Source organism: Oryctolagus cuniculus, chromosome 2 (genome assembly GCF_964237555.1).
Source record: "Oryctolagus cuniculus chromosome 2, mOryCun1.1, whole genome shotgun sequence".
NCBI lineage: Eukaryota > Metazoa > Chordata > Mammalia > Lagomorpha > Leporidae > Oryctolagus > Oryctolagus cuniculus.
The window spans coordinates 103289399-103314295 of record NC_091433.1 but is presented as its reverse complement, the minus strand read 5'-3'; the positions used below and the strand labels follow the sequence as shown (position 1 = coordinate 103314295).

The window sequence follows — 24897 nt, the reverse complement described above, 5'->3', positions numbered from 1 at the left end:
GTCCTTGGAGACACCCTCACAAGCCTTCAAACGCACTGCTGGGAATTGGTTCCCCCATCTAAACAATCCCTCTGCAGGACCACAGGGGGATCTGGGTCTCTCCTCAGCCCCACCCTCGCTATACAGAGGCGACGGGGGAGGGAGGGGGAGGGGAAGTGGAGGAACCGGTGCTGGGGTGCCAGCTACCATGAAGGTCACCGTTTCTGCTGGAAGCGCAAGGGGCCCTGGCAGCACTTCCAGCACGGCCTCACAGGGGACAGAGAAGCTGTGGGCACAGGGGACACCGGAGCGGGACTGACGACCAGCACCGCAAATTACCTGAAGAGCTCTTTCGCTTCCAGGAACTGAAGTTGTGCAAACTGTATGAACCCCGCCTGCTGCAGAATCCTCCTGTACATGACCTACAAGGAAAGAGAGGTTGCACCTCTTAGAGATACCCCAAAACCATCCTCCGGGGGGACTGTGCTTCTCATTCACAACCAGAGCTACGGGGGAATTAGTGCATAGAAACAGGAAGCTAGGCCGGCGCCGCGGCTCACTAGGCTAATCCTCCGCCTAGCGGCGCCGGCACACTGGGTTCTAGTCTCGGTCAGGGCACCAGATTCTGTCCCGGTTGCCCCTCTTCCAGGCCAGCTCTCTGCTGTGGCCAGGGAGTGCAGTGGAGGATGGCCCAAGTGCTTGGGCCCTGCACCCCATGGGAGACCAGGGGAAGCACCTGCCTCCTGCCATCGGACCAGCGCGGTGCGCCGGCCTCAGCATGCTGGCCATGGCGGCCATTGGAGGGTGAACCAATGGCAAAGGAAGACATTTCTCTCTGTCTCTCTCTCTCACTGTAAAAAAAGAAAGAAAGAAAGAAAGAAAGAAAGAAAGAAAGAGAGAGAGAGAGAGAGAGGGAGGGAGGGAGGGAGGGAGGGAGGGAGGGAGGGAGGGAGGGAGGGAGGGAAGGAAGGAAGGAAGGAAGGAAGGAAGGAAGGAAGGAAGGAAGGAAGGAAAGAAAAGAAAAGAAAGAAAAGAAACAGGAAGCTGTGCAATACGGCAAAAAGCAAGGTGTACGTGAAATCAGGTATCCAGTCGTCCCTCGGAATCCGAGGGGGATGGGTTATAAAACTCCCCTGCATACCAAAACCTGAGGATGCTCCAGCCTCTTCTATAAAATAGCTTAGTATTTGCATATAATGTATGCAATCCTCCTAAATACTTTATCCAGCTTCAAAATTTACTTATTTATCTATTGAAAGGCAGAGAGAGAAAGAGATCTTCCTAATTCTGGTTCACTCCCCCAAATGGCCTCTACGGTCAGGGCTGGTCCAGACCAAAGCCAGGAGCCAGGAACTCCATCCTGATCTCCCACATGGGTAGCAGGGGTCCACGTCCTCCTGTCATCATCCACTGCCTCCCCAGGCATGTGACTAGAGAGCTGGATCGGAAACGGAGCAGCCGGGACTTGAACTTGTACTCCATGTAAGATGCTGGTGTTACAAGTAGCAGCTTAACCCACCACACCAGGCCTACCCCACCTCCTACATACTTCCCATCATCCCCAGCTGACTTCTAATTCCCAATCAATGTAAATGCTATGTAAGCAGATACACAATATGGTTTGGGACTAATGACAAGAAAAAAAATCAGTACTTGTTCAGTACAGGCACATTTTTTCCCGAATATTTTCCACACGCATTTTGTTGAATTCACAGATGCAGTCAAAGGCTATGCATATACAAGTGTGTGTGTGTGTGTGTGTGTGTGTGTGAGTGTGTGTGTGTGTAAGAGAGAGAGAACCCATGGCTATGCAGGGTCTCCTGTGTGTGCACATGTGAATGGGTGTATGCATGTGTTTGTGTATGAACCTGTGGCTATTTGGGGTGTGTGTGTGTGTGTGTGTGTGTGTGTGTGTATGTCTGTGTGAATGTGTATATATGCATTGTGTGTCTTTATGAATCTGTTTTTGAGTGTATTTCGCAATAGTTCTACCTCTGGCTGCTCAGATATCAGCAACTCAAGGGTCACTGGTAGTTTAGGGCTCCCCATTCTTCCACTCTTCCAGAACTGACACATCACAGGCGCATTCCCCAGCGTCCCCTGGAGCAGGAGACCGATGTCATTTAATAACAACACACATAGACACGCAGGCGTCCCCAGGCCCAGCCTGGGAAATGCTACTTCTCTCTCCTGGGATGCGCAGCCCACACCCACACGTTACAGTCTGAAGCTCCTGTAAGAAGACCAGTGCTTCATCTTGGCCAATTCCACGGTGACCCCAACTTCTGTTCTCCTGCCATCCGGAAAGAGCACCACACGCCTCAGGAACTTGTCTTGCGCTGCCTTCAGTCCCGGCCCCTCCCTGTCACCTGCTGGCAAGGCTGATGCCAAAGTTTCAACCTGCTCTGCACTTGGCTCGCTGCTCTATTCTTGCAGGTTCCATTGCTGTGGCCTGGGCCCTCGCCACCTCAGTCAGACACCAGCATCTGGTTTTAATTACGCTGACTTTGAGGCCCCTTCTTCTAACCCACCAGGCTGCTTCCTACGCCATGAACTCTTTGAAGGTGAGGTACAGCCTTAACTCACTCTTAGTATCCTCACGCTGCTACCTTAACACCGTAACACCTGCTATCTGGTCAGAGCTTACTAATCAGAAGAATGACCCCGGGCACTGCTTTCAGCACCATGCGCTGTGTCCCCATTTCACAGACAAGAAAACTGAGGAGGGCATTTGGCATGGTGGTTAAGAAGCCTGCATCCTGTATCAAAGTGCTTGGGTTCAAGACAAGGCTCAATTCCCAATTCCATCTTCCTGTTAATGTAGACCCTGGGAGGCAACGGGTGGTGGCTCAAGCAGGTGGGTCCCTGCTCCCTATGTGGGAGACCTGGACTGAACTCCTCTTCCTGACTCCAGCCCAGCCCAGCCCCTGGCTTTGGCTTGGACCGACCTTGGCCGTAGGAGGCATTTGGGGAGTGAACCAGGAAAACAGGAGCTCTCTGTTGGACTGCTCATCTATCTGTGCCCCTCTGCCTTTCAAATAAAAAGAAAATTCTGCCAGCAGATGTATTTAGCCCAGAGTTACTACTGAGATAAATGGCTGAGCCGGGATTTCAAACTAGAGCTTTCTGATTCTAGCGCTCCATTCGTTCCAATCACTGTCTCATCTCGACACAGCAGGTGGAACAATCCTGTTCTCTCCCTTCAGTGCGGTTTCAAGAACTCTCCACAGCACAACGACAGTCCCTCCGCCACCCCCGCGACACAGTCCTTTGCAGGCGGCACGAGGAGCACACTGCACAAACTCTTCCTTTCGGCCGGCGCCGCGGCTCTCTAGGCTAATCCTCTGCCTGAGGCGCTGGCACCCCGGGTTCCAGTCCCGGTTGGGACACCGGATCCTATCCCAGTTGCTCCTCTTCCAGTCCAGCTCTCTGCTGTGGCCCGGGAGTACAGTGGAAGATAGCCCAAGTGCTTGGGCCCTGCACCCGCATGGGAGACCAGGAGAAGCACCTGGCTCCTGGCTTCAGATTGGCGCAGCGCGCCGGCCGTAGTGGCCATTAGGGGTGAACCAACGGAAGGAAGACCTTTCTTTCTGTCTCTCTCTCACTCTAACTCTGTCAAAAAACAAGCAAACAACAACAACAAAAAAAACCCTTCCTCTCTCTTCTCACTGCCTGCCTTTAGTTTTCCTCCCTGAAACCAGCCATTTCCCACCTGAAGACTGGCCTGATTACCCACAGTGGGAGCGCTCAGAGTTGTGCTGGAAGCCAGTGCAAGTTCCACTTCCGAAAGAAAGAGCAGAGGCCATCCACGTAATGAAAAGAGCACCTCCACGGGGGCCGAGGAATTTCTCAGTCACACCCACGCTTGTTGTCAAGACATCAGCTGAGGGGCCAGCACTGTGGCACAGCAGGTAAAGCCCCATAGCTGGCATCCCATATGGATGCTGGTTCGAGTCCCAGCTGCTCCACTTGCAATCCAGCTCTCTGCTGTGGCCTGGGAAAGCAGTGGAGGATGGCCCAACTCCTTGGGCCCCTGCACCCACATGGGAGACCTGGAAGAAGCTCCAGGCTCCTGGCTTCAGATTGGCACAGCTCCAACCATTGTGGCCATCTGGAGAGTAAACCAGTGGACGGAAGACCTCTCTCTCTCTCTCTCTCTCTCTCTCTCTCTGGTTCTACTTATCTGTAACTCTTTCAAATAAATAATTTAAAAAAAAAAAAAAGACATCAGCATAAGGGCAGCTATGGTTTGAACCTGTCCCCCAGATGTTCATGCATTAGGAACTTGATCCTCAAATGCATGTTTCTGGTACTTGGAGGTGGGGCCTTTGGGAGATGCCTGGGGGTGGATGAGGTCGTGAGGGTGGGGCCGCCGGGGCAGCATCAGTGCCTTTGTAAGAAGAGGAAGAGAGACTGAGCTGGCAGCCTGCTGGCTCGCCAGGGGATGCTCTCTGCTATGCTAAGATGCAGTGAGAAGGCCCCACTGATGCTGGCGCTCTGCTCTTGGACTTCCCTGCCTCCAGAATCGCGAGCAAACTTCTCTTCTATGAGTTACCCAGTGCTGGGGCCGGCGCTGTGGCGTAGCAAGTTAAAGCTACCGCCTGCAGTGCCGGCATGCCATATGGGCGCTGGTTCGAGTCCCGGCTGCTCCACTTCTGATCCAGCTCTCTGCTATGCCTGGGAAAGCAGTTGAAGATGGGCCAAGTCCTTATACCCCTACACCTGCATAGGAGACACAGAAGAAGCTCCTGGCTCCTGGCTTTGGATCAGTGCAGCTCCAGCTGGCCATTACAGCCATTTGGGGAGTGAACCAGTGGATTGAAGACCTCTCTCTCTTTACCTCTCTCTGTACCTCTGTTTTTCAAATAAAGAAAAAAATAAATCTTTAAAAAAATAAAAAATTAACCCCATGTGTAGTCTATTCTTACAATATAGATTTATGATAAAGCTTAATTTATAAACTGAACACAGTAAGAGGTTAACAAGTATAATAAAATGGAATACTTATAACAATAAACTTTTGAATTGTTTATTTCTGGAATTTTCCACTGAACGCTTTTAGACCATGGATCACGAGAATTGCAAACAGTAAAGCCATAGATATAGGAGCAATGACTCTTAAGTAGCATTCCTGCAAAATAAGTACAGCCTACATGATAATCACAAATTGGCATGTAATAATTTTATTAATTTATTTAAAATTCATTTATTTATTTGAAAGTCAGAGTTACACAGAAAGAGGAGAGGTAGAGAGAGAGAGAGAGAGAGAAAGAGAGCTCTTCCATCCGATGGTTCACTCCCCAATTGGCTACAACAGCCGGAGCTGTGCAGATCCGAAGCCAAGAGCCAGGAGCTTCCTCTAGGTCTCCCATGCAGGTGCAGGGGCCCAAGGACTTGGGCCATTTTCTACTGCTTTCCCAGGCCATAGCAGAGAGCTGGATCGGAAGTGCAGCAGTCGGGTTTCAAACTGGTGCCCATACGAGATGCTGGCACTGCAGGCCAGGGCGTTAACCCGCTGCACTACAGCACCAGCCCGGCATGTTATCATTTTAATTGGACTCCTACTTTTTCCCTATTACCTACCTACCCGAGTGGTGGTGGTTTTTTTTGGTTGCTGTTGTTTTCAAGCAGCAGAGAGACCCAGAGAGACAGAAAGAGAGAGAATGAGAGACACAGACAGAGAGAGAGATCCTCTCTGCTGTTTCAGTCACCAAATGCCCCCACATGGCTGGGGTGGGGCCCAAGTCAGGAGCAGTAATTCAATACGGGTCTCCCTTAAGGGTGGCAGGGACCTAACTATTTGAGCCAACGCTGCTGCCTGGTGTCAGGAGCCAGAGCTGGGGGTTGAAGCCAGGTAGTCTAATGTGGGACGTGGGCATCCTAAGTGTTGGGCCAAATGCCTGTCCTGTTGTTTTGTTTATTTGTCTTATACTTGTTGAAAAACACTCTTAGTTACTGCCTACACAGGAACACCTCTTCCAAAATATATTATGTGGAATGTTCGTGTAAGAGTCTCGCTGAAAAAGCACTCTGTCCCTGATTAAGTCTATAAACAGCTTGTAATTATATATGCATAGACACATAAATGCTGATATATGAAACATGTAGGCAAAATGCATTTCACATGCTGCACACAAAATATACATAAAATGATGGTATCGTTTTGCAGAGGCAAAACACAAGAAGGAGGGCCTGATCACCTGTGCTATCAGTACAACAGACATGCGAGTCCTGGCCACACCTGAGCAAAATCAGAGAGGTAGTCCCTGGGCAGGACGTGTGAGTTTAGAACAACACAGGGAGAGGGCAGGGAGTAGGGCAGAAAGGAACAAACCCGGGGCCAGCGCTGTGGTGTAGTAGGTCAAGCATCCACCTGCAGTGCTGGATGTGGGTAGCAGTTCGAGTCCCGGCTGCTCCACTTTCGATCCAGCTCTCTGCTATGGCCTGGGAAAGCAGTGGAAGATGCCCAAGTCCTTGGGCCCTGCACCTGCGTGCGAGACCCAGAGGGAGCTCCTGGCTCCTGGCTTCGGATGGGTGCAGCTCCGGCTATTGCGGCAATTTGGGGAGTGAACCACAGAATGAAAGACTGACTCTCTCTCTCTCTCTCTCTCTCTGTCTCTCCCTCTTTCTGTAACTCCGCCTTTCAAGTAAATAAACAAATCTTAAAAAAAAAAAAAAAAAAAAAAAAAAGAGCAAACTCAACCACAATGTCAGACCGGAGAACAAGATAACCCCAATTACAACACATTGACCAGCTCCTGGTAAAGAGAGGGGGAAAAAAAGCAAAACTCAGATAAAGACTGAACACCTCTTGAGGAAAACGCCCTGTGGGGCCGGGGCTATGGCGTAGCAGGTAAAGATGCCGCCTGCAGTGTCGGCATCCCATATGGGTGCCAGTTCGAGACCTGGCTGCTGTTCCACTTCCAATCCAGCTCTCTGCTATGGCCTGGGAAAGCAGTAGAAGATGCCCAAGTCCTTGGGCCTCTGCACCTGTGTGGAAGACCTGGAGGAAGCTCCTGGCTCCTGGCTTCAGATTGGCACAGCTCCGGCTGTTGTGGCCAACTGGAGAATGAATGGATGGAAGACCTCTCTCTCTGCCTCTCCTCTCTCTGTGTAACACTGACTTTCAAATAAATAAATAAATCTTAAAAAAAAAAAAAAGAGAGAGAGAGAGAGAGAAAATGCCCTGCATTAATGTGCATGAGGTTTATGTCCTCCTGAGGGGACATGCTTGTGAAAAACCCCGGCCCCAGCCCTGTAGGGGGAGGGAAGCCGCCTCCCAGGGACCATGTGCCCATGCATCCATCCCACTGCAGGACGCGGAAGCCACACAGCGCGAAGACACAGCACGGTCACAGGCCCTGGGCCAACACAACAGCTGCTGTCTTCTTTTTGCTTTTGCTGCCCCCTGCTGAACACAAAGAGTTCAGTCTTCCTCAAGTAGGAGTCGGGAACAGATGAGACGTTTAGGGATGGTTAGGAGCAGCCTTAGCAACGTGCGTGAGCCTTGAAAGAGGGAGCAATCAGGTATGGAAAGACAACTGCCTCCGACTCTCATGCCCGTGCATGAGCCACAAAGCTGTTCTCAAGGAAGTGGGCAGAACAGGGGTTCCACAGAGGCAGGGGAGGGTGTGACGGGGAGAGGATGGTGACAGGGTACAGGGGTGTGGCAGAACAAGCTGACTGCGAGACAACCAGTAACTGAGTATCTTCAAACAGCCAGCAGAGAGATTCTGAATGTTTCCAACACAAAGAAACCACCCAGGTCTGAGCTGATGGAGGTGCCAATTACTCTAATCTGATGTGTGGGACTGTGACACTCACCCCATACACATGTACAATCCCTACGTGGTAACTGAAAACAGGAATGTTGCTAACAGTGTTTTAGGAACAAAGATGAGAAGCTTATCGGTGCTAAGGTGTAGACTAGGTGCCGCCTTTCAAATCCCATAACCACAAATTACACATTCTGGCTCTCTTCATGTTCACAATCCACCCTTTGCTGCGTAAGGCAACCGAGGCCAAAAAGCAATCAGGCAGTCATGTATGAATTTTTTTTTTTTTTTGACAGGCAGAGTGAACAGAGAGAGACAGAAAGAAAGGTCTTCCTTTTTCCGTTGGTTCACTCCCCAAGGGCCGCTGCGGCCAGCACACCACACTGATCCGATGGCAGGAGCCAGGTGCTTCTCCTGGTCTCCCATGGGGTGCAGGGCCCAAGCACTTGGGCCATCCTCCACTGCACTCCCGGGCCACAGCAGAGAGCTGGCCTGGAAGAGGAGCAACCGGGACAGAATCTGGCGCCCCGACCGGGACTAGAACCCGGGGTGCCGGCGCCACAGGCGGAGGATTAGCCTATTGAGCCGCGGCACCGGCCCATGTATGAAATTTGATGATATTATTAACTCATGGGAACTCTCTGTGATCAATCTGGACATTCATGTGCAATGCACACACGTGCACATGCGCACGCCAACATGTTTTCTTCCTCTGAAACACACAGAGTAGCCTGAACAGCCCAACAATGGGTCAACTAACAATTTAAGGGAACTTAATTATTGCACCAGTTACATTTAAAGTTGGTGTTTCTTAAGTGCATTGAGTTTTCTAAGGAAATCAACCGAATGCTCTGCAACATTCAGCACTCGATTGCCAGCAAAGCTTGTCCTGTGGCTGACAGGGATCTCAACTTGAATTCAGCCCCTCAATTCAACAAATTCAAACTCTACATTCAGAGCCCGATGAGCCTGACCTGCCTCTGTTGGTCTACAAGAATGGTGTTCTTGAGCCTTCTCTGAAAGCTCGCTGAAGAACCAAAGTGATTGGAAATACGAGCTGGTACGGTAAGTACCAGAATCAAGTCTGAAGCTCCAAGCCTCCAAACCTGACGTATCCACGGTCGGCTGTGCACTCAGTCAAGCGGTGCCAACTGCTGTTTCCTGACATCTAAAATGCGGATCTGTTCAGATTATAATGCTGGCTCCAAAGTGGACGGGTGCCTGAGTTCTCCATCGATTTCATGGGCATTTCCTCTGTAGGATTCTTACAGAAACCACACACAACCAGCAACGTGCACGGTGCGGTGCACTAGGAGGGGGCTCCACGTGCTACTGACATCTGCATGTCCTTGTCACCAGTGAGTTACAAACCTGAAATTTTTCCTTCGGAATGTTCCTCCGGGCTCCTTTGGCTAACACCAAAGCTTCTTCCACTCTGCGGCTTGAGAGAAGATCCTGTATTTGTTTCTCCAGAGGTAATGGAACCAAGATGTACACTCCTTTACTCGTGGCAACAATCACTCTTCCTGGGAAGAAAGTCAACGTTGTTGGAAAGGAAAAAAGCATACGGCCTCCAAGAAAACCAACTCCTCCCCCACTCTGCCGCGTTCTCTGAGTCTCTGAGCAATTCCATCAGTTTGCCCAATAGAATTCATACAGAAACTATAAACTGCAGGGCCTTCCTTTTCTTCCCACATTGCCAAATGTCACAAAAGGCAAACTCTTACAACTACAGTCCCAAAGAAGAACATCTGGCTTTTTGGCTTATTTGAAAGCTCTGACAAACCTAGAATCACTGTAGAAAGCACACGATCTAGCTGCAGAACTCCAACACGCGGCATTATCAGTAAGTATTAAGATACGTCTCACACAAGATACTTTCCCCATTCTTCCTGCTTCAAGCCAGTTTACATAAAACTAAGATTTTAATTCAATATTCAGAACCATGAGATGATCTGTCATATCATTCACCATCCAAATGCCTCCGAGGCTTCCCTGGCCACCGCCAATGCTGTCATCTTCCTTGTACCTGTGAGGCCTAATCCTTAAGTAGCCTGTGGAAGAGTTGGCTCTGCAGTTCACAACCAGCACCTACTACCGAACTTTCAGACGAAACTCAGCTCCCTTTCGGAGAAACTTCCAGCTAAGCATTACCTGTCCACAGGAAGCAGTTTAACGTTCTTTTCCTTTTGTCTTCTGTGTCATGATCAAAGCAGTTTTCCTCGGGCTCAAATTCTGTCCCTGCCCTGGTGTCCCTGTTGTCCAGGAAACCTCCCTCCAATCCCAGGTAGGGTGGGCTGTGTCTTCCACGTGTGCACAACACCCTGCATACGTTTCCACGCCTCAGTACACAGAGTCATATTGCAAGGGGGCTGGTCTGGCGCAGCAGGTTAAGCTGCTGCCTGCATCCCACACGGCCTCTGGTTCCAGTAATGTAATATTGCTACACAGCCCTCCGTGTCTGACTGTTACTTCTCCGACTCAACCAACTGCAGACCGAAAATGTTCAAGAAAAAAAAAACAAAAAACAGCATCTGAACTGAACACGTACAGATGCTTTTCTTGTCATTTTCCTCTAAACAACATAGTCTCACAACTACTTAGATACCATTTGCATCACATTAGGTATTACGGGTAAGATGACTTAAAGTACAAGTGAGGAGAGCAGGGGTGTGGCCTGGAGGTGAATGTGTCCTTGTCCCACGTCGGAGTACCTGGGTTCAATTCCAGGCTCCAGCTCCTCACTCCAAGCTTCCAGCTGATGCAGACCCTGGGAGCCAGCGGTGATGGTTCAGGGAATTAGGTTCCTGCTACTTATGTGGGAGACCTGGATTGAGTTATGGCTCCCAGCTTTGGCCTGGCCCAGTCCTGGTTGTTACGGGCATTTGGGGAGTTTTAGCCAGTAGATGGGAGCCTCTGTCTCTTGCCTCTCAAAAAAAAATTTTTTTTAAAGTTGCATTTTTTAAATGAAGTATACAGGAAGGTATGCGTAGGCTATAAGCAGATATGAAGGCATTTTCTGGATGGGCTTGTCCATCTGCAGAGTTGGGTATCTTTGGGGGTCTTGGAACCAAGTCCCCAAGGATACTGAAGGGCCACTGAACATGTTGCTTACGTGTGTCAGTGCCCCAGCTAGCGTCTGACCCCCGCCACTGTAGGGACTGTGTGTCGTTACTGAGTTTTTAACCCCCAGCATTGAAGATCGCACTTGACCCAGGGTGGGCTGCGTTTGCTGAACCAAACTCCTTAAACGGCAAACGGACCCTGATCTCTCTCAACGTTTACGGACACTTGAAGACGTTCAAAATTAAACTGACACAAACCCTTCATCTGGCTCATTATGTCCCACAAGATGAAGACCCTTCCTGCCTGCCCTGGAAGCCCACCCTGTCCATCCTCCTCCCCTCAACACACACACACACACACACACACACACACACCATGCACTACAGTTGCCGTGCTCTGCTAGGGGGCCTGAGGTCCAGGGCTCCCTCTAATACAGGCTCCCACACCCCTTTGTCTTTCCTAGAAGGTTCTTTCACATCACATCTGCTTGGCTGGCTCCTCAGCTTCTAAACACCGCCCCCTTCAGGAAGCCCATCCTGATATGTCTAGGAAGTACCTCCTCCTCTGCTCTCCCACTGGTTCTCTCCCCACGCCCATCAAGCTCTTAGGTAGCTATCTGTTTTACGTGGCGGTCTCTCCATGAACCTTGGAGGCCTAGAAGCACTTGCCCTGCATAGAAGTCACTTGCGTTACCTGCCACGCTTAGCCAGCCCAAAGCCCAGTTCCTCATGGGCCCTTAATGCCATTTACAGAAGAGACGTCATGATACAAGGGTTCGTAAGCCAGCTAAGATGTCTCTGAGCGTCGGTACCTTCGAAGTCCTGGAGGATGTGGCCTTCCTTGAAGGGCAGGGTTTGCTTTTGCTGCTGATCCAACATGCTGTGAACCGTGATGAACTCGTCATCCAGCGCTATGACGTAGGGAAAGCAGACGGCCGCCCCAATCACATTCTCAGACCAGTGCACCGGTGCACGCTGGGATATCCCAGCGACAGTGGCAAACATGCCTAGGGCAGTTCAGAAGAAAAGTTAGGCCGACCTTCCAATACCCACAGCCCCCTTTTCCTACAGAAGTCTTGGGTGTGCAACACTCCTCAATTTCCTGCTACAGTCTTACACTTCAAGAAAGGGAAGGTAATCCAAAACATTGCACGTGGGAAGAGCACTCCCTTGGGGCCAGGGCTGTGGTGCAGCGGATTAACGCCCTGGCCTACAGCACCAGCATCCCATATGGGTGCTGGTTCGAGTCCCGGCTGCTGCACTTTGATCCAGCTCCCTGCTAATGCGCATGGGAAAGCAGTGGAGGATGGCCCAAGTGCTTGGGCCCCTGCACCCACATAGTATGAGACCCAAAAGAAGCTCCTGGCTCCTGGCTTCGGATTGGTGCAGCTACGGCTGTTGCAGCCAATTGGGGAGTGAACCAGCAGATGGAAGACCTCTCTCTACCTCTCCTTCTCTAACACTGACTTTCAAATAAATAAATAAATCTTAAAAAAAAAAAAAAAAAAGAGCACTGTGGCCAGGGAGTGCAGTGAAGGATGGCCCAAGTACTTGGGCCCTGCACCCCATGGGAGACCAGGATAAGTACCTGGCTCCTGCCATCGGATCAGCGCGGTGCGCTGGCCACAGCACACTGGCCGCGGCGGCCATTGGAGGGTGAACCAACAGCAAAAGGAAGACCTTTCTCTGTCTCTCTCTCTCACTGTCCACTCTGCCTGTCAAAAAAAAAAAAAAAAAAAAAAAAAAAAGCACTGCCTTACCCAAAATGTATGTCTTGTATTTACTCCCAAAACTAAAAATGAGGTTAAAAACCAAGTTTCCACATAACCACAGGAGGATTTACAAAGCACATGTCCTCACACAGGGAAAGCAGCTACTTTTCCCTTTAGAAACAACAGTCATCTATTATCTCAACCCACATCTGTGGGTCCGCGGGTCGGCGGCTGACAGGGGGCCGGGGGCTGCGCTGGGGGTGACTTGTGCCACAGTGAGCTATGAGCTGGCCAGGCTTCTCCCTTCCTGGCACAGGCACAAGAGAACAGGCCAATTGTGCAAGCAGCTCCCCCAACCTCTATCCATTGACTGTTAAGAACGGCAAGGCGGGGAGGGGGTTGAAGGGGAGGTTGCCCTGGTGCTGTGGCACAGTAGGCTAAGCCTCTGGCTACAGTGCCAACATCCCCTATGGGTGCAAGTTCGTGTCCCAGCAATAGAAGATGTCCCAAGTGCTTGGGCCCCTGCACCCACATGGGAGACCTGGAAGAAGTTCCTGGCTCCTGGCTTCAGATCTGCCCAAGTCCAGCCATTGTGGTCATTTGGGGAGTGAACCAGTGGATGGAAGACCTTTCTCTCTCTCTCTCCCTCTTTCCGTCTGTAACTCTACCGCTCAAGGAAATAAAAATTCAAAAAAAAAAAAAAAAAAAAAAAACAATGGAGCAGCTACAGGGAGGGGTGAAAAGTTAGCCATGAATGTTATATATTCTTAGTGTGTACGTGTGTGTGAGAGGCAGCTCTGCTATAATGATTCTGTCACCGTGAAAAAGGTACTGCCAAATCACGTAAGGAGCTTTGCAAACTTTCTTTCATACCCAGCCCTCCAACCAGGCTGCCTCTGTTACAGCTCTCCCTCCCGCATTCACTGCCCACATCGCCACTGCACACCTGCTACGTGGCAGGCACTCCATGTTTAGAGCTGCAGTCTGATACCGGGTAACTGGTACACGTGATGTGTACACTGACAATACCGTGCACACTCTATAACGCTGGAGTAGGACAGGTCCTGCAATTCAAGGCAGAGCGCAGTGACGCATCTGTCTGTGAAAACTTCTGTAATACACGCAGTGGTTCTAAGATGGACATAAAACACTAAAGTAGCCATTTCTGGGGCTGGTGCTGTGGCACCGTGGATCAAGCTGCTGCCTGCAGTGCTGGAAACCCATATGGGCACAGATTTGAATCCTGGTGGCTCCACTTCCCATCCAGCTCCCTGCTAATGAACTGGGAAAGCAATGGAAGATGGCCCAAGTGTTTGTACCCCTGCCACCCATGTGGGAGACACAAATGAAGCTCCTGGCTTCAGTCTGAAGTGGAGAGGCAGAAACAGGGAGAGAGAGAGAGATCTTCCATATGCTGATTTACTGCCTAAATGGCCCCTACAGCTGGAGCTGGGTGAATCCGAAGCCAGGAGTCAGCAGCTTCTTCTAAGTCTCCCATGCAGATGCAGGGGCCCAAGGACTTCAGCCATCTTCTACTGCTTTCCCAAGCCATAGCAGAGAGCTGCATTGGAAGTGGAGAAGCCGGGACTAGAACCGGCACCCATATGGGATGCCGGTGCTTCAGGGGATGGCTTTACCCACTATGCCACAGCCCCGGCCCCTCTCCACGCATTTAAAAACAGTAAGGTAAAGAGAGCCTACATGAAGAAAGAAAAGGGACTTGAACACACTGGTTCTGTGACATGCTCTCCACCCAAGCATTTGGCAAAATGCAAAGTCAGGAAGAGACCAGCGTTGAGTAATCCCGAACCTTCCACTGGATTTCGGGTCAAATACCATGCTCTGTGCAGCACAGCTGCCACATAACACAGACACCAACTACACTGTCGGCCTGACCCCACACTCACGGCAAAGTCACCGCAGCTATCGGCTTCAGGCTGGGCAGCACCTGCTCGGGGGACTGTGTCGTGCAGACGCCCTGATTAATGTTCTCCAAATAAAAAGGGCAGAAACTAGAGGTCAAGAGCACAGGCTTGGGGCAGCGCTGTAGCACAGTGCGTTAAGCTGCCTGCCACACTGACGTCCCACATCAGAGCACCGGTTCGAGTCCCGGCTGCTCTACTTCCAATTCAGTTCTCTGCTAATATACCTAGAAAAGTAGTTGAAGATGGCTCAGGCTCCCACCACTCATAAAGGAGACCCAGGTGGAGTTTTAGGCTGGGCCAGGGTGTTGCAGTCATTTAAGGAATGAATCAGCAGATGGGAGATGTCTCTCTGTAACTCTGCCTTTCAAATAAATAAATCTTTACCAAAAAACAAAAACAAAAACAAAAACAAAAAAACACCACAAATGCTTCTTCACTAAAGGTTAAGCAAAGAATTCACTAAAATAAAAGAGCAGAGCAGAAACTGGCCAATGAGGCAGAAGGAAAAGAGCGCAGAGACCCAGCAAGGAAACACGGGAACTGACACCCAGCCAACCACGGGCACACTTCAGAAACGCTGTGCCAAGCAAAACGAGGTCAGTTTACTGGGGTGCAAAAACCATTTGAAATCTACAGGATTTTTTTTTCCAAACTATGTAATTTTCATGAACTTTTTGAAGGCTCCCCCGTATGCATGGATTTCAAAATTTTTCTGTAGTAAAATCGAAGGCTTTGAATGCCACTTTCCATGAACTTTTTGAAATTATCTCATTATTCTACTCTTGCTACGAAGGCGGTGACAGCTATTGTTTCTATACTGGTGCAGGAGTGTAAACACCGTTAACATGCAAATATAACCAATTTGTCAGTGGTATGGTTTTTTAAAAATTTATTTATTTGTATTCATTTTCTATCTTTATTTTTTAAAAGATTTGTTTATTTCTTTGAAAGTCAGAGTTACAGAGAGAGGCAGTGGGGCACAGAGAAACAGAGAGAGAGAGATCCTCTATCTGCTGATTTACTCCCCAGATGGCCTCAACGGCCAGGGCTGGGCCAGGCTGAGGCCAGGAGCCAGGAGCTTCATCCAGGTCTCCCATGCAGGTAGCAGGGGCCCAGACACTTGGGCCATCTTCTTCTGCTTTTCCCAGCCCATTAGCAGGGAGCTATATCAGAAGTGGAACAGCCAGGACACGAACAAGCACCCATACAGCATGCCAGTATTGCAGGCAGTGGGGCTTTACTTACTATGCCACAATGCCAGCTCCTGTTTTCATTTATATGAAAGGCAGAGAGAGAGACTGACTCCAACTTCCCGCTGATGCAGACCTTGGGAGGCCGCGGCGATGGCTCCAGGGACCGGGCCCCCTGCCAGTCACATGGGAGCCCTGGAGTGCGCTCCCAGCTCCCAGCTCTAGCACTCTAACCACTGGGGCATTCAGGGAATGAACTAGAGGATGGGAGCACTCTGTCTCCACATCTCTCTGTCTCTTAAATAAGTAAACGTAAAAAAAAAAAAATGGCATGGAGACACCATTTCTCATGGACTGTGGTGGCAAAAATACAATGGTCTGGACAACACCCCCTGCTGGCAGAGCTGGGGAGGGACAGGCACTGGCATACACCGCTGCACAGAATATAAAATCGCACAGCCTTTATGCAGGGGGACACGGCAACACCCAGCAGGACTCAAACGCATCTCTACTTTGACTTAGCAATGCCACATCTAGAGAGCTTTCCCATAGACACACTGGAAAAAAAAAAAAGCCACAGAAACATGAGTGTGATTTAATAACAGGAAGCCGGAAAAACCCCAGATGTCACCCCTAGGAGTCTGTCTAATTGAATGAACAGTGGAACCCCCCATGCAGTAGCTCAAGTGTGCAGGAGGACTCTGTACTATACCATGAGGCGATGCTCATAATAGATGAAGAGAAAAGCAAGGGGAAGAGAGGGTGCCATCATTTAGCCCAGAAAGAGGGAGAGACCGATATTTCCATATCTGCTTAGATGTCTTACTGAACAATGAAAGGATAAACCCTAAAAAAACAAAGAGTACCCCCAGGGGAAGAGGGGAGACAAGGTGCAAACCGCTTTAATTACATCTTGCTGGACTGATCTGCCTTAGAACTTTGTAAATATTTATACAATCCAAAAGATTAAATCAACTAAAGCAATTGCTGTGAAACCTACGGTGAAATGAAACAAATCAATCTAACCGGACATGCAGCTGGTGGTACAACCACACGGAAGGGCACTGTTGCAAGTGGCTTCGGAACACAGTAATTTGACCACATATTCCTAATACCCTAAGGACAAAGAGAACTGCAATCAAGCTTTTTCCAGTAATTACATTGTGGGAACTATGGTGCTGGCACTGTTATTCTGTCCCAGGGACTGCGGGACACACTGAAGGGATAATTATGTGGGCAGAGAAGATCTTTGATGTGGCTGAAAGCAGGCACCAGGTTCTAGCAATATGATCTCACGTGGGAGTTACCTTAAAAAAAAAAAAAAAGTCTACTTCCTGCACCGTCTACCGAAAAGGCCTAGAGAATGGACAACGTGTACCTCCAGCCCCAAGCTGCGTTCTATACATGTCTGGGCTCAGTGGGGTTAACAGCTGACCCAGACCTGGGGCAGGAGATGCACAAGAAGAGGGGACAACCCTCCAGAAGGCAAAGCAGCCATGACACTTCCAGGGGTTCACCCTGAAATACACGCCCCCTGCCCAGGCACTGTTTCAACTTCGGGGGTTCACAACCACGCTTTTTCAAAAGTCTTTTTCTGGAAGTGGAAGATGGAAGGGACCGCCCTACTGGGAACTGTCCCATCCTGACTTGTTAAACAAAGTTCTCAGGAGGGGAGGGGGTAATGCGAATGTTCATGGAGGTCTTGCTCCTCAGAACGGAGGAAGGAAGAGTGGACAGAGGCAGTGCTGCCATTTCCAGCCCCTAAGGAGGCAACACACACAGGCAATAGGGGTGGACAGCCGTTATCACAGACAGACTAAGAAGGCCCGAGGTCACCCTGATGGGAGCTCCTCACCGCAGGGAAGTGGTTGTGCCTTGTCCCCCAAGACAAGCAAATAACACAAACTTCCATCTCCTAATTACCCATTTTCGGGAAACACCAAGTGGTCAAGGTAGCATGGCCAACAACACTAGGGAGACAAAGTCATCAAAATAAAGGTGGAGGGAAGCTGTAGGGGAAACCATGCCATTTCTTCAACAACAACAACAACAACAAAATTACGGAAAAAGAATAAGAGAAGGAGAGGAAACCAAGGTAAAAGAAGCTTCACAAATCTATCAACCCACCGCAGTGTCCAGGGCCTCATGTGCAACTGATTCAGATAAATGCAAACATAAGGAAGGGGGCGCTGTGGCACATGGGTTAGGCCACTGCTTGGAGTCCCGCATGCCGTACTGCAGTACCTGCTTTGAGACCCAGCACCTCTGCTTCTGATCCAGCTTCGTGCCACAGCATCCTGCAGGGCATCAGAGGACGGCTCAACTGCTTGGGGCACTGCTGTCCATGAGGGAGACCCTCTGGGCACCTGATTTGGGGCTAGGCTATTTATTCCTTAAATGAGGGCATTTGAAAAATAAACTAGCAGACAGAAGACCTCTCTGTGTCACTCTGTCTTCTGAGTAGATGACAATAAATAGGCAAAAAGAAAAACAAAACATTCAGAGTTGTGCAATTAGCCCAGCAGTTTGTATGTCCACATCCCATACGGAAGCACCTAGGTTCAATTCCTAGCTCTGGCTCCTGCCTCCAGCTTCCTGCTAATGAAGATCCTGGGACACGATGGTTATAACTCAAGTAGTTAGGTCCCTGTCACCCACATGGGAGATCGGGATTGAGTTCCTGGCTTCGGACTGGCCACTGCAGTCATGCGGAGAGTAAATTAGTAGATGAAAGCTCTCTCTCTCTCCCCCTCCTCTCATTCTCTCTGCCTCACAAATAAATTAAACATTTTAAATGTTTAAAGACATTTTAAAATATGCAAACATTTAAAGATGTGTATACTCATTCATGCATATATCTCTATTATATTTGATAACAGATATATGACATGCCTAGATATATTTGAGAGTGCAAAGGAATTACTGTGAAATTTTTTAAGGTATGTAATAATTCTCTGTTTTTTTTAAAGCATCTGTAACTTAGAAGCATATGGTAAATGACTTACAGATAAAATACTATGGTATCTAGGATCTGTCTCTAATTAAGGTGGGAGTAGATGGGTACACAAAGCAACTGACAATGGCTGAAGCTGGGTGACGGCTATATCGTGTTCACTATGCTATTGTTTTCCACATAAAAATTCAATTTTTTTTTTTGACAGAGTGGACAGTGAGACAGAGAGACAGAGAGAAAGGTCTTCCTTTGCCGTTGGTTCACCCTCCAATGGCTGCCGTGGCCGGCGTGCTGCGGCCGGTGCACCGCGCTGATCCAAAGCCAGGAGCCAGGTGCTTCTCCTGGTCTCCCATGGGGTGCAGGGCCCAAGGACCTGGGCCATCCTCCACTGCACTCCCTGGCCACAGCAGAGAGCTGGCCTGGAAGAGGAGCAACCGGGACAAAACCCGGCGCCCCGACCGGGACTAGAACCCGGTGTGCCGGCGCCGCAAGGCGGAGGATTAGTCTAGTGAGCCGTGGCGCCAGCCAAATTCAATTTTTTTTTTTATTATTTTTTGACAGGCAGAGTGGACAGTGAGAGAGAGAGACAGAGAGAAAGGTCTTCCTTTGCCGTTGGTTCACCCTCCAATGGCCGCCACAGCCGGCGCGCTGCGGCCGGCGCACCGCGCTGATCCGATGGCAGGAGCCAGGAGCCAGGTGCTTTTCCTGGTCTCCCATGGGGTGCAGGGCCCAAGCACCTGGGCCATCCTCCACTGCACTCCCTGGCCACAGCAGAGAGCTGGCTTGGAAGAGGGGCAACCGGGACAGAATCCGGCGCCCCGACCGGGACTAGAACCCGATGTGCCGGCGCCGCTAGGTGGAGGATTAGCCTAGTGAGCCGCGGCACCGGCCAAATTCAATTATTTTTTAAAAAGAGGTGACTGGATCCATCAACTTTTTTTCTCGAGAAAAGACGCGGAGGCACTTCAAATGCGCATTCCTCAATGAAAGAAGCCAATCTGAAAAGACCCCGTCCTGTGGGATCCCAAACTCCACTACGACGTTCTGGAAAGGACAAGGCTAAGCAGACAGTCAACAGAGTGGTGGTGGTGGTGTTGTCAGGGGGTAGGAGCGAGGCAGGGAGGCAGAGACACAGCACAGACAACAGGGCCATGAGGACGCTCTGTGCACCAGGCAGGTGGGTGCATGCCATCACAGGGCACCAGCAGCAGGGCGCCGTGCTGGTGTGGATGCTGCTGATGACGGATCAGCAGGAGGCAAAGGGGAAGCCCCTGTACTTCCGATTCTGCTGTGAACCTCAAACTGCTCTAAAGTACAAGATAAGCTTAAAAAAATAAATAAGTAAAAATTGGGGCTGGTATTGAGGTTTAGAGGGTGAAGCCGCTGCCTGTGACACCAGCGTCCCATATGGGGGCCGGTTCAAGAGCCAGCTGTTCTACTTCAGATCCAGCTCTCTGCTCACGCACCTGGGAAAGCAGCAGCAGATAGCCCAGGTGTCTGGGCCCCTGCACCTACATGGCCCAGCCCTGGCCGCTGCAGCATCTGGGGAGTGAACCAACAGGTGGAAGATCTCTTTTTCTGTCTCTCCTTCTCTCCCTCTCTGTAACTCTGCCTTTCAAATAAATAAAGCTTTAAAAAAAAAAGGTACAAAAAACTCCCTGAGATTACAAAATGCCAGCGTTAAAACAGATTCACTCTCACCAGTGCCCTGGGAAATAACATGTACACACACTAATGCTAACAGGAGCCACTTACGACCGGAGGGAAAGGCCGGGAGACACTGCCAATATTAACAGCTCTGATGGTTCATTCTGATAACACCGTCCAGAGAATTAGCTAAGGCCACGCAAGAACGGCCAGAGCCCCTTTCAAGGAGCTAGCCACAGAAACCTTTCTGGTGGGATGAAATTACGGGAAATGAAAGAGAACATTCTGGCGAAACACTGAAGCCTCCACAGCTGAAAACGCTTAGCGAGCTACCTCGGCTCCTTCAAGAACACGGAGTAAGCAGAGTCAAGTGGCAAACCCACCCACGCGGGACAACTCTCCAAAGGGAATCTTTGCAGATTTTGGCATCCTTACAAGAACTTTCCCACCAGAGCCGTCTCCCAGCTCTGCTTTTACATGAAAGCAAGCTGGTTTTAGGACTGGGTCTGTTTCGTTGTGCTAAGCCCACGTTCACCAGACCACGTGACGGGACCTGAGCAAACGCTGACAGCTCCCTCACAGCCTCTCGCCACACGTGCTGGATGCTGGGAACTTCAGAAAGTTCATGGAAAACGGGATTAAAAGATCAGTTTATTTTGGTGGGAAAATAATTCTGAAATCCTGGCATGGCTTTTTTTCATAGAATGCATTTCCCAGGAACTTTCTGAAGACTCCATCATGGTCTCAGGAGTGTTTCCTTTTTGTGGGGAGCAAACCGGACTAGACTGTTACTCGAATTAAGACTCATTCTATGCATCTGCTCTCCCACAATATGGCGCTGGGAGAGAAGTAAACAGCTTCCGCACAGCTGCCTCCAGTTCAACCAATTAACTGTAGGACTTGCTCCTGATTGGAGAGCAGCGTACTCAGCCGAGTTGGGATTGGCGGAGGAGGACTATAAAGGAGGAGAGAGACGGCATGCACCGGGAACATCTATGGGGAACATCTAAGGGAACCCGTGCAGCCCCCGAGAAAGCCGGCCGGCGGTGTGCCGCTCCCCTGCGGAAGTGGGGAATGCGGCCAGGGGGAACTGCCCTTCCACGGAGGTGGAAGGGATAGTAGCCAACCCGGGAAGAACCAGCAGCAAACCCGGGGAGGGCCGAGCAGACGAAAGAACAGCGCAGGGTCCTGTGTTGCTCCTCCACGAAGAGGGGGAGCGACATAATGGTGCCGTGACTCGGATAGGAAACCTAGGACGGATAAAAAACTTAGGAGGGAAGAAACGGGAAGAACTGGGAAAATACCGGAGAGAGAGACTAGCAAATAGCCTAGGGAAAAGCCGGACGAAAAAGGAGCCGGAAGAAGCTATTGAAAGCCTAGGCATAGACTCGGATACGGACTACGGGGGGAAGCTGGGAGAAATCTCTAAGGTCGAAAGCGAAAGTGAAAGCTAGAACAAACAGACTCGGACGCGGACTGTGGGGAGAGGCCAGGAGAAATGAGGGAGGAATATTGTTGGAAGAAAACTTAGGGAAACATACCGGGTAGAGAAAAATGTTAGGGAAATTGAAGCCGCGGGGGGCAGGCCAAGGCGGAAACGAAAGCCACTTTGGGATTCTCAAGTTAGCCCGGGAATAGGGGGCGAAAAGTTAAAACCAGAAGCTGAGACGTAAGCCAGATTGGGATCCGTCTGATTAGCCCGGGGAGCAAAGGACGGGAAGCCAGATCGTGGGGCGGAGACGTACGCTGGGTTGAATTCGCCAGGCTAGCCCGGGGAACTTAGATTGAATCCTAGTGGCGGAGACGCAAGCTACGCTGTGTTACTCGCGGAAGCCGCCGCGTGCAGAGAGAGCACGGGGCGTGAATAGATAGGGAACGCTGGCGTAGGCCGTGGTTCAGACGCGAAAGGGTTAAGCGTGGAGACCGCGGACCGCGCAAAGCCGGGAAGCCGCGCAGAGAGGCGCGCGGGCTGAAGCGGCGCAGAGCCGGGAACCCGCCGGCGGGGCGAGGTGCCGGAAAGCCGTAGGGATAAGAGAAACAGAAGTTTGGAAGTGAAGTAAAAGAGAAATGGGAATGCTGGAAGATAGAAGTGAAATGGGAGAGGTAGGAATGCCCGGAGATAGAGAAATAGAGAAAAATAAGGCCTCCCCTCAACATGCCAATTAGAAGGCTTGGATTCGGTTTGCCTGATAGAGCTTGTAAGCCCCTGCAGGCTCGACCAGAGCATGCGCTGCAGGGCACCGAACACAGGCACGCATCAGCGCCTAAAAACCTCCTCACAATGGCGAAGAGAGGACCCGGATTCGGTTTTCCTGATTGATAGGACTTGTAAGAGCCTGTGGCAACTCTAGCAAGTACAGCAGAGTGTGTGCCGCGGGACACCGAAGACAGGCGCGTATCAACGCTAAAAAATAAAAAGAAAGGGGGATCTGTGGGGAGCAAACCGGACTAGACTGTTACTCGAATTAAGACTCATTCTATGCATCTGCTCTCCCACAATATGGCGCTGGGAGAGAAGTAAACAGCTTCCGCACAGCTGCCTCCAGTTCAACCAATTAACTGTAGGACTTGCTCCTGATTGGAGAGCAGCGTACTCAGCCGAGTTGGGATTGGCGGAGGAGGACTATAAAGGAGGAGAGAGACGGCATGCACCGGGAACATCTATGGGGAACATCTAAGGGAACCCGTGCAGCCCCCGAGAAAGCCGGCCGGCGGTGTGCCGCTCCCCTGCGGAAGTGGGGAATGCGGCCAGGGGGAACTGCCCTTCCACGGAGGTGGAAGGGATAGTAGCCAACCCGGGAAGAACCAGCAGCAAACCCGGGGAGGGCCGAGCAGACGAAAGAACAGCGCAGGGTCCTGTGTCGTTCCTCCACGAAGAGGGGGAGCGACACCTTTTCACAGCTAAAGCCTCACCCCTGGGACACCCCCCCACCCCCCCACCCAGGAGGGAGGGGGCGGGGCAGCGGCTCTAAGGCAATGTCCTCACCCAGCCCTCCCGGGCCCGCCAGCAGGAACTCCTGTGTCCCTATCCTCTTGACAATGGGCCGCTTCTCCTCGCTGCAGTAGGGAAACAGGTCCTGGGAGGCCCCCGTGCTGTAGTTCAGGATGATGTACTGCGTGGTGAGGGCCAGGCACAGGAAGTGGCCATCCACAGCCACGGCAAGGGGCTGCTCTGGGGTCGACACCTCCTTGACGATCTGCACCCGGTCCTCGTACACCAGGAACACCTGGATGGTTCGGCGTTTCACGGAGATGATGCACACTTCCACGCAGAACGGGTCCCCGCTCACGGGGTTCTCGTTCAGGGCGAAGCTCACGGCCCCCTTGATGCGGGCCCCCGAGGGCACGGGCTCCAGGCTCAGCATGTGCACCAGGGTGATGCAGCTGTCGCACAGCACCAGCAGCCTGTTGAGGGCCGAGGCTGCCCGCAGCTCGTTCACGGGCTTCTTGAAGCCCAGGTGTCTGTGCAGCTGCTTGGTGGCGGTGAACGTGGCCGGCCCGGCGGGCAGCGCCCTCTCCTCCAGCAGGAAGTGGTAAATGAGGCAGTCGTTGGTGCCCACGTACAGGTTTTTGCCGCAGCACTCGACGCACGCGATGTGGATGTGCTCCTTGTCGCCCATCAGCAGCTCGCGCTGCACGGCAGACACCAGGGTGAAGGCCTTGATGCTCATCATGCCTGCCGGGCTCTCTGCAGGAAGAGACGGGGGGAGAATTCACGTTAGCGGGGAGAAGGCGGAAGCAGAAGCATCAGGACACCCAGCTCCTCCAGTCCCCATTGCCAATGAAACATCATTCTGCACCGATTCAGAAGGCAAATTTTTCCTTGCCACCTCCCCCGTGTGCGCAGGTGCTTCTGATTGGCGCCAGCAGGCTCACTCCCAACACAGCCTAGACTCACGCAGAGCCGCCTCCCATTGCTCCTGGAGCCACTCCTGTGGGTACAGGACAAGCACATGTATGCACCCCGGGGACAAGCACATGTAGGCACCCCCAGGCAACCTGACAAAAAGCTCTCAGAAAAGGCAGGCTCGAGCCTCATCCATCTTCCCCTTGAACTTGTACAGCTACTTGTAGTTGCATTGAGCGAATGGTGGGACACAGCCACAGGATCCTGCTGGCAAACACAGAGGCAGGATGAGGCCTCGAATTCCTCTGTGTTCTTCCCAGGAAGGCATGCGCACTGGCCCCAGCTCCGTATTCCACTCCCCAGGTAAGCACGCTCATGTCAAGTCATACAGGTGTGTCTCAGTCTCCCGTGTCTTTAGGTAGCAAGTGAGCGGCTTTGTGGGCAGGTCCCTGGTAGCAATCAGATGACCTCCAGCAGAAGGGGGACACTGTGCCACAAGCTGGACCCTTGGCTGTCTGCTTCTTCCTTTGCAAGGGGTCCCAGTTCTACAGCAGAACAGGCAGCAGGGTGGCCCTTCTGCCTTTGTCGGGTTGCAGGCTCAGAGGCGCAGCCCCTGACAGCCCGCACAGGGGCACAGGGGCCTGGGGAGCTCTAGGCCACGCTGCCAAGCCTGGTGGAAGCCTGGGAGAAGCAGGCTGGGTTTGCATCAGAAAAGTTTTCTCCAGCACTTCAAGCTGCCCCAGAGGGAATGAGGCTGCCTCCGGAGAGACTCTCAACTCCTTAATCCTCTGAGGCGGCCTGGCA

The 24897-nt window shown here is 51.2% G+C and overlaps 1 protein-coding gene across 3 annotated transcripts in view; it reads right to left on the bottom strand.

Moving 5' to 3' along the window:
- The window catches only part of TGFBRAP1 (transforming growth factor beta receptor associated protein 1), a 65216-nt gene that overhangs the window by 22683 nt on the left and 17636 nt on the right, over positions 1-24897 (bottom strand). For all 3 annotated transcript variants that reach the window (XM_002709746.5, XM_070068701.1, XM_051834933.2), the window contains exons 2-5: positions 23233-23934; positions 11632-11826; positions 9126-9280; positions 319-401 (exon numbers count right to left, since the gene is read on the bottom strand). In XM_002709746.5, the coding sequence (XP_002709792.2) occupies positions 319-401; positions 9126-9280; positions 11632-11826; positions 23233-23920 (1121 nt within the window). In that variant the 5' untranslated portion in view covers positions 23921-23934. The remainder of the gene's footprint in view (positions 1-318; positions 402-9125; positions 9281-11631; positions 11827-23232; positions 23935-24897) is intronic.